The sequence below is a fragment of the Benincasa hispida genome, chromosome 12, assembly GCF_009727055.1.
Source record: "Benincasa hispida cultivar B227 chromosome 12, ASM972705v1, whole genome shotgun sequence".
NCBI classification, from domain to species: Eukaryota; Viridiplantae; Streptophyta; class Magnoliopsida; order Cucurbitales; family Cucurbitaceae; genus Benincasa; species Benincasa hispida.
The window spans coordinates 28,269,238-28,281,578 of record NC_052360.1 but is presented as its reverse complement, the minus strand read 5'-3'; the positions used below and the strand labels follow the sequence as shown (position 1 = coordinate 28,281,578).

Here is a 12,341-nt window from a genome sequence, read left to right as displayed (position 1 = left end):
AATATGTGTTTGAAAAAAAAAAATCAAGTTTGACCTTTAATTTTTCAGATTATCACTGAGTTAAATCCAAAATTAAAATAAGTGTGGCAATTTTTACTATTTACTCAATTTTTGCTTCCATTAATTTCAACAACAAAAAAAAGAACATAAAAGTATTCGTAAATTATCTAATGTAAAAATACTTTGCAATTGCATAAGATTAAGATTTACCATGGTACAAATTAACAATAGAATAAATTTGCTAAAATTCCAAAAATTTTAACCAAAGAAAAATAGGAATGCTCGCTATCTTTTTCAAAAAATTTATCAATATCACATCGTTTATATGTTTTATAATTCATTAAAGTAAGAAAGAAATGTTGAAATATTGTAATACTCAAAAGTTTGAAATAAGATTGCAAATTATTGGAATAAATTGTATGTGACTATTCGTGTAGAGACGCATTGTTTCACAAATGATTATGTCTTTTTTGTAATTAATCAACTTGAAAAAATAACATGCTATTTAAATGACCATAAATAATCTATAAATATGTATTTTTTTTTTTCATATTTCACTTTAAAACCTTTTTTACGATCATTTTTCTCCCATAAAACATTTCACCATTTTTGTCAATTTGTTCAAGCTTAGTTTATTTTTACAAATTATAGTTCGTTGGATCTTGAAGATCTATCATGAGAAATAATTACTCAAGCATTATAGTGAGTAAAATCATTTTAAGGGGATTACATTGAGATTTTTGGGTTCAGTTTATCTCATGTGTATCATGTTATATATATATATATATATATATATATATATATTCTATGTGATATTAATCCTATAATACGAACCTTATCTAGATTTAACATACAATTTGACGAAATTGAAAGGTGACAGATAAAAATCAATACAAACATACGAGGGCAGTCAACATTGATTTTTTTTTTTCTTGTATATAATTTTGCTTCTTCCTTTTTACGTAAACTTTATAATATAATATAATATAATATAATAATAACATCAATTTATTTTATATATTTGTAAAGTTAAGCTCTAACGGGGCTTAAAGAAAGTAAATTACCAATCTCCTTTTCCGATAATCGTCTTCTCCACCTAAATTCTCTCTGCAAAATCCCTCTCTCTTTCGACATGTCGGGAAGTGAAAAACGACTTCCTTTCTCTTTCTTTCTGATATTTCTGTACGGAGCCACCGCAATTCTGACACCTCCTTCATCCTCCGCTTCCTTAGACACCTTCGTCTTCGGCGGCTGCACGGTCCAAAAATACATTCCCAATTCACCCTACGATTCCAATCTCAACTTACTCCTTAGCCGCCTCGTCGCCGCCGCCACTTCCGCCGCCTACGGCAACTTCACTGTCATCGGCTCCGCCCCACAAGACACCATCTACGGCCTCTACCAATGCCGGGGAGACCTCAACTCCGGTGACTGCTCTCAGTGCATTGCCGGAGCGGTGAGCCGTCTCGGGACCATCTGCAGCGACGCGTGCGGCGGCGCGTTGCAGTTGGAGGGGTGTTTCGTCAAGTACGACAACAAAAGCTTCTTTGGAGTAGAGGATAAGACGGTTGTGGTGAAGAAATGTGGGCCGTCGATTGGGTCTGACGTGGACACGTTGACTGGGCTTGATGCTGCGCTGGCGTATTTGGTTAGCAGCGGTGGGACCTACAAAACAGGTGGGTCCGGAGATGTACGGACTGTGGCTCAGTGCGTTGGGGATTTGAGTGTGAGCGAGTGTCAGGATTGCATCTCTGACGCCATCGGACAGCTCAAATCCGCTTGTGGGCCTTCCGCTTGGGGGGATTTGTTTTTGGCTAAATGCTACGCGCGCTTTACTAGAGGTGCAGCCCACGCGCAAGATAATGGAAATGGGTTAGGATTTGGAAATGCAAATGCTAATGGAAATGGAAATAGTAAGTCAATTTTTTTTTTTTTTTTTTTACCTTTCTTGCTTAATATGGTTTTAAAATTTGAACTCATATATTTGCAATTGAAAATGATTTTGGTTTTAGTTTTATAATTTTGAAAACTTGGCCTTTTGAAGTATTTGTTTAATATTAAAAATGAAAATAAATTTTTGAATTTTTTTTTATCTTGAATTAGACTAAAATCATGTTTGGATTCACAGATAAAAAATTATTTTCTAAAAAAATATTTTTTTAAAAAATGATTTATTTTCAAAATTAAATAATTAAAAAGTTAAATCAAATTGACTAAAAATGAAATTTGTAAGTGAATTTTTTTTTTTTTAATAAAAAATCAAATGGGCTTTCTTTTTAATATCTTTTTTCTTTTAAAATTGTTTAAGTGAAAAATTTTAATATCTTTTTAAATAATTCAATATTTCATTTTTCTTTTAAAATTGTTTTTATTTTTACTTTAGGACTCTTTTGATAGGTCAATTTGGTGAAGGGCTTCATGTGTAATTTTTTTAAGATTGTTTGGAAGGAGAATATGAATAACTACGAATAAAAATTTATAATAAAATAAAACGATGACCCTTGTAAATGGGGTAGCTGTATTTCGAAACTAGTTCTCCAAAACCCCCTTTTTTTTTTCTAATTTTCTTAAAATTCAGCTAGATTAAAATTTTTTAAATTAATATTAAAAAGATATTAAAATATTTTCTAGTTTCAACTTATTTGTGGAATTTTAATATCGTAGTGGGTACTTCTAAAAAAAAAAAAAAATGAATTCTAGTGGGTAGTTTACTTGTAATGTAAAGTCATTTTTCTAAAATATTTTGTACCTTTTCACATTAGTGACATTATTATAAAACAAACAAAAATGTTCAAAATTAGGAAAAAAAATGAAGAAAGAATATTCAAATTACACTCCCAAAGACTTTTCTTATTCTTTGGAAGAAAATGGCAATAAAATAAGATAATGTGTCCTTAAATCAAGTGACTTTGCACCTTTAATATGCCAAATATTATTCTTTATATATTTGTCTTTCAACCCATCTTTTACTTCAACAACTTTTTTGCTTTTTTTTCTATATACCTAAAAAAATAATTAATAATTAAATATGAATATAAAATTATAGTTGAGTAGAATTGAAACGATAACTCAAATTAAACTAAAGGAGATTATCCTAATAGTAGATCCTTGTTTTTTAGAACAAATTTTAGTAAACATGCATTTAAAGTTGGACAACTTATTTTATTTAATTGTATTCACATAATTTACCAATTTTTTTAAAAAGTAATTGTTTGAAATAGTAAAACTGCTGAAATTATTTTCAAAATATAATAAAATATCCACGATCTATCTCTGACACTAACAGATATATCACAATAGATGTCTATCATGGTCTATCGCAGTCTATAATAATGACATTTTACTATATTTATAAATAAGGTATTCATTTTTTTTATTTGAAAATAATTATTTTTTAAAACACAAATGAATTACTAGGTTCCAATAGATGAGAGAGAATTTAAAAAATGATTTTCCATTAAAAAAAAAAGTGATTAGTTGGAGTAATATATTGGCAGCAGACTCAAAGGACAATGACAATGAGACGAACAAGACATTAGCAATAATTATTGGACTCATTGCAGCGGTTGCCTTGCTCATCTTATTCATCACTTACCTCAACAAAAAATGTGAAAAGGGAAAAGGTACTTCTTGGTTTCGAGTTTAATTTCTATGTAGTCTTATATTTCAAATTTTACTATTCTATTCTTGAGTTTTTAAATTTAGTTTTTATTTGATTCTTGTTTATGTATTTTTTTTTTTTTTTAAAATTTTAAAATATGAATAAGGTTTTATGGGCTAAATTATACAAACTATCATTTATCTATCTTGATGTTTTTTTTTAAAAAAAAATTAAATATTTCAAAATATTAGAGACAAAATTGAGACCACTTACTTAGGAGAGGAAAATTGAAATAGTATAATCAAATCATACATATATAATGGCGATATATAATTACGTAACAATACATACTTCATTTAAAATTTGTCTAAAAAAGAGTGTTGAAGTTACCTAATCTTTTCAATTCTATTTAATAACTATTTGATATATAATTTTTGAAAATAAAAAATACAATTTTAAAGGAAAAAAAAAAAGTATTTACCCAAAAAATTACAAGAAAACAAAACATAGTACAAAAACAAAATGGTGAAGCCTTATTTTATGTGTTAGGTATTTCAATAGATGATTCTTTTTTAATCAAATAAAAAGATTAAGAGAGAATTTAAAACTTTTTAAGGCATTGTGTTATTATATATTTTCTTAGGATTAAATTCCCATATTTGATTATGCAGGTTGTGGCCAAATCTGTAATTTCACAGCTTTCTGGGTATAATTTTCTCTCTATACTTTGATTTTTGTTGGTCTGAAAAAATAAAAGAGTTTAATTAAAAGAAAGTGTATGCAAGAAGAAGGAAGGGGCCTCAGCAGAAGCAAAGACAAGAAGATTCAACAGAGAATTATAAGAAGAAGAAGAAAGAAAAAAGAAAGCTACAACATTTTCCCACTTGATTTTTCAGCCTCTCTTTCCATATTTGCTTTTATGTTATAATATTGATGTTGTATATATGTATAACTTAGGTCTTCACCAATATTTCTTACAAATTTTTTTAAAAATGCGCATTTTATGAGGTTAAATTTTTACGATGTTTTAAAAAATTCAGCCAAGTTTTGAATAATAATAATAATAATAAAGGAAACACAGATACAAAAAATATCAAACTATTTATAGAAATAGCAAAAAAAAAAAAAAAGCTTCTATCAATCTCTGTCAAAGAATATTAAAATTGTGTTATTTTGTGTAAATAGTTTTTCTTATCTTTCTATTTTTGAAAATTCTTCATTGTAAGAAATTGAGAAAAAATATGCTTAATTCTAAAAAATAAAAATTAAAAAGAAAAAAAAAATGAGATGGTTACTAATAGGTTTTAGTTCCTAGACTTTTGAATTTTTAACTCTGGATCTACTAGTTACAAAATTGAAAATTTAAAGTTTTTTAGATACAAATTTTAAATTTATATGTCTAATAAATCGATTAATTTTTAAAATTGGACAAATCGTTAGCCGCAAAAACTTAAAAGTTTCTGAACTTAATCGAGACAACTTTGACCAATGAAATTTAAGTTTGATGTTAAAAAATTGAGTCTATATATGTTTTGTATGTGAGTTTTGCTTATTTCATACTACAAACTTTAATAATCTTGTAGCATACATTCATATTAAATGATGCTTTTTTTTATTACATATTTCAACCTTTACGTAAATCTTTTAACCTACAAACCAAACACGCATAATACACAAACTTTTAAGTCAAGACTACTTAGTTCAACATCATAAATTACGTGTAAATGATTAAGAAGTTTGTGATTTAAATCTTCATCCATTTCTATATTGTACGAAAAATGCACAAATTTCAATAATTCATATAACGTATCTCTTCTTAATCTAAACATAAATTATATAGATAAAAAATTTCAATCCAAAAAATTCTAGTGTGTTTGAAATAATTCGAGAGAGATATCTTTTAAAAAGATCATTTTCCAGTAAAATAGTATAGAAAAATTAGTATGTGTTAGTATAGTCAATTGAATGGTTCTGAATGATCGAAAATGTTTTTTTTAATCTTAATAAATAAAAAAAACTTAATTAAATAGTTTATTACTTCAACAACCATTGTTGTATACACATTTGAAAAATATATATTATCCAAAAATGAGTTTTAACTTTTAAAAAAATTAAAATCTAAAGACTAAATTATAACAAATAACCTTGAACTTTCCTTTTTGTTTAAAAAATACTCCTATACTTTTAAAAGTTGCAATATTACCGCTCAACTTTCATAAATGTTTCAAAACTACCTTTGGAGAATGAATTCTTTAGAATTTCGAATAAAAATCGGGAATTAGAACTTGTGAGGATGACCTAAAACGATGTGATGATTCAAAATTTCATTCTATGTCATTTACTACACCATTTCACATTTCAATTTCCATCTAAATTCTAATGAATTTCTACTCGAGGGTATTTTTGAAATGTTTATAAAAGTTCAAGGATAATATTACAACTTTTGAAAGTATAAGAGCATTTTTTAAACAAGTTCAAGGATATTTTTTTATAATTTATCCTAATCTAAAAAATCATTTCATAAGCTTTACTAAACACATTTTAAATTACTATTCTTTACAAAGTTCATAAAAACCTAGATGTTATTTATTGGAAAAAAAAAATCTTTTCACAAGTTATTCAAAATACAATATTTATTAAATTAATATGACTCAAATGAATAAAAGGACCTAGTTGTCCAATTTTCATTAAAAAAAAGGTGAATCAAAGTTGAATAATTGCTCTATCACATCTGCCAACCTATGAATTGACCAAGATGTCTTTTACTCAATCCATAACCAAAAAGTGGGTTTGGGTAATTGCCCTTCAAAAGGGTTATTGAAAAAGATACCTATTCTATTCATTTACCAATTTTGCCCACAATTTAATAGCTATAAACCTCAATTCTTATCAAGATCTTTTAACAATAAATGTATTTTGCCCATTTTTAATATGGAGTTATGGATGCAATTAAAGATATGTAGTCCAACTTGCTATCTCGATAGAATTTTTGAATGAAAATTAAGACCTAAAATAGTGTGGTGATGATCGAACTAGAACAGTGTGGTAAACCGACATTTTCATTTCAGATCACTGCAACACTATTCTACGTCTTAAAACAATCTTGAAATGTTTATGAAAAGTCAATGGTAATATTACGACTTTTGAACGTATAAGGATAAAGTAGGTAGATTACCTCCTTTGGAACTTATGGAGTTAGTCATTAAAATAAGGCATAAAAAAAACTGTCATTATCTCTCTCATCACTATCATGACAATGAAAAAAAAAAAAGGTGGTAGGGAAGTAATTATGTGAGAACCATACAAATTATAATCTCATCTCACCTCTCTCATCCATTATTCATATTATATCTTTAGGTTTTGCTTTTTAAACCTTAGAAAAACTCACTTTTTGGCTATCCTTCCTGTCCCAATCTTTGAAATGGATTCTCAAACTTAGGAGATGTTGATATATCAACTATTTTATTTCCCATGATTTTATTAGTGTGCCCCAAATTCTCAATGATTTAGAATCATATTATAAACTCACTTTTTATAATAAACTCAACTAATATTTCAAGTTTGTTTGTTGGTAAGCAGTTTGAAAAAAAAAAAAAAATTCAACGAAAGTAAAGTTGTATTTATGTTATTATATATATGTTTAGTAATTTATTCAAAAATCAGATCTCATTACTCAAAATGTATTTGATAATATCTTTATAAACCTTTAAAACTAGTTTTATTTAATTACCCACTTAATATCAAGTGGAATACAAACTATAACTATTTTAATTTATGAACTTCATTTGTGTTTATACTTATTATTTTACAATATCATATAAGTTCTAATATATTATATTATACAAATTTTAATTTAATAAAAAAATAATTAAATTTATAACATGGAATACCCACTCTCTCTATATATAATTTTATATTTAAAAATTTCAAATCCAAAATCTGGAGACCATAAAAACATATAGAACCATGTTTGTTTTCAAAATTTTCTTGTTTGAATCATATAAGATGAAACACTTCAAAAAAAAAAAAAAAAAAAAACTAAATCATTAAAAATGTCCTTATATTTTGTACTTTGTGTAAAAAATATTCATGAACTTTCAATAGTTTCAAAAGCACTTTAAACTTTCAAAAAGAATTCAAAAATACCTTTATTATCACTACAACATGTTGAGAATGTCCTAGAACTCGCAATTCGTAAATTTTGTGTTAAACATTCTATTTATCAATAAAATACTAAATATTATTGAGTATTTTATTCAATAAAGTTGTTGATTTTGCATTCTATTATGAAAATCCAATAAACATATCCATGACTATAGTATGAATACTTTAACTTTATGTGGTGACATACACAGGATCAAGTTAATAGTATATAGCCTAAATGATCTATAAGTATATATATGAAATTGGGTATCTCATCCTGGTAACACTATCGAATGCGACCCATTTTGTATAGGTAATAAAGATGACTTGATTCACAGATAATTCATGTAGAGATATGTGAGTGGGGGCATCTTATGCAATGAATTTGCATATAGACTAGACCACAAAATAGTCACATTTTCTTTATAACGATCGTTTACTGTTAAAAACTGACTATTTCATACTTATGTAACCTAGGATAACTCGATCTTAATCCTAAGCTAGCTATGAACTCTTGTTTATTCGGGATTATCCTTTGATCTGCATGAGTGAGAGTAGTCCAACAACACTGCTCAATAAGCCTTCCATTTTGAGGATAAGACCAGATGGATAACTGGGGACATAACCCTACAAGATGAAATTCACTCCTATCAATTTTAAGGTTAGCAGATAGGTTGTTCTCTTAAGTGCTGATTCCAAGACTTGAACAATCGGGGCCCACCTTCTCATGATAGAGAAGAACATGATTCATAAATAGTAATATGTATAAAAAATTATTCATTAGAGGGTCAATGAGAACTTAAGGAACAAGATGTATTTACAGGGGTAAAATGGTAATTTTTGACCCAACTGTAATTACGAACGACCTGTGAAGGATCGACTTACTAAATATGATTTATATGGATATAAATATATCTACAGTGAGGAGAGTGCAACTATCGAGCTATAGTGGTATGTATTGATAGTTAACAAATAGTAATTAATTCGATTAAAGTGTTTTAACGAATTAATTACAGATCGTTGAAGCTCATGATCTGTAAGTCCATTAGGTCCCTCTACTAGCTCATTAAATTAGAATAATAAATTGAATATTGACGTATGAAATTAGGGTTATGAATTTAAAATGTTCAAAATCATTTTTAGGGGTTTTCGATTGATTGTATATGATACAATTATAAATGTTTAATTTAATTGAAATTAGACGAAATTGGAAAATCAATCAATATTTAAATTATGGTTAAAATATAAAATTGATTTATTGGTGATATTGATATTTTATTAATTTAATATTTAGATATTAAATTAATATTATTTTAATTAAAAAGTTTAATTAAAAATCAATTAAAATTAGGTTTATTCAATTAATTATTTTTGAATTAATTTTATAAAACTAATTTAAAAATATAAATAAAAATTATTTTTGAAATCATTTTAGGTTAGTAGATTTTTCCAATTTTTGGGAAAAATCCACTAACCACGTTATGATGGATAGTCACTAAAATCCATTTCTAGTTGATGATGAACTTCAAGCTGGAGCTGTTCTTCATGCAATCCTGTATGTTTGCATGAATTCTACCTATATATAGAAGCTCCATGCATGAAGATCAATTAAGCATTATGAGTTATACTTGTTGAAGTGATAACCTAAAAACCCTACATACCCCTCACTTGTTCTTCATCAGTTCAACTTGATTTAGTGTTTCCACCACACGTTCCTGCTTGAGCATAGTAGAAAAGATCTCGGTGGTAGTCCTCTTGATATTTCAAGCTCTATCTTGGTGGATCTCAGCCGAATTTTTGAAGGATATCTTCAAAGATAATATGTGTTTCAAATCCTCTTTTGATTATCATATAAACATCATGCTTAAAACTCAAATTAAATATAGTTCAAGTGCTTATTGATTCTGTAGTCTTCCGTTGCATGATATTTCATTCATTCACAACAAATATCACATACGATAGCATTAAGAAAATACTATCGTAGACTTTCAATAGCATATAGCATTTTCGAATTGCTGTCGTAGCTCATGTTATTGAAAATCCTCGACTTTCTATAGTTTTTTTTAACGCTATAAAAAAGGCTATAAAAAGTCAATTTAAGATAGCGTAAATTTAATGTTATGAAAAATTTTCATAGCGTTAATAAAAAAAAACGTTATAAAAGCATTTTATAGTGTTTTTTGTAGCAGTAAAAAAATGCTATAAAAGATATTTTATAACATATTTCATAGTGGTAAAAAGCGCCACAAAAGACTTTTTATAGCGTTTTAGACATGTTGTGGTAACCCATGTTATTAAAAGTTCCCAATATTCCATATCATTTTTTTAACGCGATAAAAATGCTATAAAAAAACCTTATATTGCATAATTTTAACGTTATGATTGTTATTTAATAGCATTTTTCATAACGATAAACTTGTTGCAATGCTTATTTTATATATGTTTTTATAGTTTTTTTAAATGCTATGGTAGGTTTCCATAACAATTTCTTATTGCTATTTATTATTAATAGTAACTAATATCATAAACTTCTAGAACTTTAGTGTCCCAAATAAGTTAATGTGCATTCTTTAAACTATCATATAAAACTATTTAATTGACTTACTATACCATGTTTATTTACAATTATCCAACAATAAAATAAATTCAACAAGTAATTTTCAATAAATATGTTACAAAATTTACTAAGGAAAGTATCATGATTATAAACTACTTAAAGTTAAGTGAGTTTCTTACTTGACATATTAGCCTATTCAAGTTTTGATTTGTCAGCTACTAGTTCATTACATTAATTTGAGATTCTTCTCCGGAGATGAAAATACCCACAAACTATATTCCAGTTTTTATATTATATTGGAATCCTTCTAAACCTACATTTCAATCCAAAACATAATTAGTTAAAAGTGTACAAATTTCCTGCAAGAGTTATTTTGAAAATTCAAACACAATGGCAAAATCTAAGAAAAGTTAGGTAGATTATAGATAATAAAACCTCTTAACTTAGAAATACATGAACCAAATATATCTGTTTTGATGAGTTGCTTAGTATAAGAATGAAGTGGAACTTAAATTAAAAAAATTACACATACTTTACTTAATGGAAAGCATAATTAAACAATAAAATTAATTTTGAATGAAAATGCAAAATAGGACATTGTAAACAAAAGCAAAGGCTAAATAGTACCTTGCAACTAAACTTAATAAAAAGTTTAGATAATTGAAAATTTGAAGTGTTCATCCCAAACATGCATGTATGTGAAAAATAGAACCACCTTTTATCAAATAACTGCTTTTGGGGTGAAAGTGAAACTAGAAGTGCAAACTTAAAGCAATCAGATGACATTCTATATGCAAAAAAGGATGGTATTTTTGTCAGATTTACATATAAAATTGTTTTTATAGAGATGAGAGATATAGAAGATTTTTACCAAATTGCCAAGGAAGAGAATTAATCCTAACTATTATATAGTTGTATCACAATAACCAGAAAAATTCATCAACATAGGTTGTATCTAAAGCAATATAAACAATAGTGGATGAATCAAAGCCAATTCGAGATTTCAAGTACTTGCAGCTGCAAGACCTCATGAAGAAATCAAAGTTTGACATCCTTCAACATTCATTGTTATTTGGCATGGCGTCAGAAGCAACAAGAAGCACATAGAGTTGAAGAAGCTATAATTTAATCAAGCCCCAACAGCAATAAAAATAAGCGATAAATTAGAATGACATCACAATGAAATAGGTTAAGGGAGAAAAAGTTAGATAGTAAAATTAATCAAGATGCAAAGAACATATGCTTCAAATTATAGCAACAAGTTCATCAGAACTGCCAAAGTATAACCAAAATTAAAGCAATAGTTCAAAATTGAAACAATAGTTCTCTTGATCCTTCAAAACCAAGGAACAACTATCAATATGCTTCAAATTTCAACTCTTCAAATTAGTAGCACAACTAAAAATGTCAAGTTGTACAAACAAGAGGTTGGAATTCATTACCTTGCCTTTGATCCAACTATTCAAATAAAAAAAAAAATCTGCCAAAACTAAGCACAATTATAGCAAAAAGGATAAATCAATCCTAAGATAGAGTACAAACAAGAAAAAGAAGTAAAATCTATATTACTTGAAATAAATCCATATTTGAAATATTCACCACTCCTAAGTAGTACCTATAAATAAAGATGAAGGTGCACTAGAAGAATTTCGGGTTTTAATATTGGTTTTAAACCGACAATAAAGATAGTGTTATTAAAGCCCTTTAATGTCGGTTTAAAACCGACATTAAAGGGCTTTAATAACACAGTCTTCAATGTCGGTGCAACCAACATTAAAGGTCTTTAATGAAATTTCCAACCGACATTAAAGGGCTTCATTGTCGGTTAGCCCTTTAATGTCGGTTGCAACTGAAGACCAAGAATCAATTGAAATCCTCTAAACCGACATTGAAGCCCAGGATCTGTCCGTTTTTATCAATTATTGTCTGTTTTTTTTAAAATTCCGTTGCCCCATTTTTTGGTCAAGAAGTTAAAAACGACATTATATGTCTCGTGTTGGGTCAGGAAATGTCCATCCTTGTTTTTTATTAAAAAGTATA

At 27.4% G+C, this 12,341-nt stretch overlaps 1 protein-coding gene across 2 annotated transcripts; it reads left to right on the top strand.

Moving 5' to 3' along the window:
• The first annotated feature begins 1,021 nt into the window (after positions 1-1,021).
• LOC120092785 (plasmodesmata-located protein 6-like) lies at positions 1,022-4,594 on the top strand. Of its 2 annotated transcripts, none has more exons than XM_039050990.1 (3): positions 1,022-1,913; positions 3,501-3,623; positions 4,273-4,594. In XM_039050990.1, exons 1-3 carry the CDS (start codon positions 1,133-1,135, stop codon positions 4,311-4,313), a joined length of 945 nt encoding a protein of 314 aa, XP_038906918.1. In that variant the 5' UTR covers positions 1,022-1,132; the 3' UTR covers positions 4,314-4,594. The 2 variants fall into 2 exon arrangements, with proteins under 2 accessions (XP_038906918.1, XP_038906917.1); XM_039050989.1 differs by having other exon boundaries at positions 3,498-3,623.
• The last annotated feature ends 7,747 nt before the right edge of the window (positions 4,595-12,341 follow it).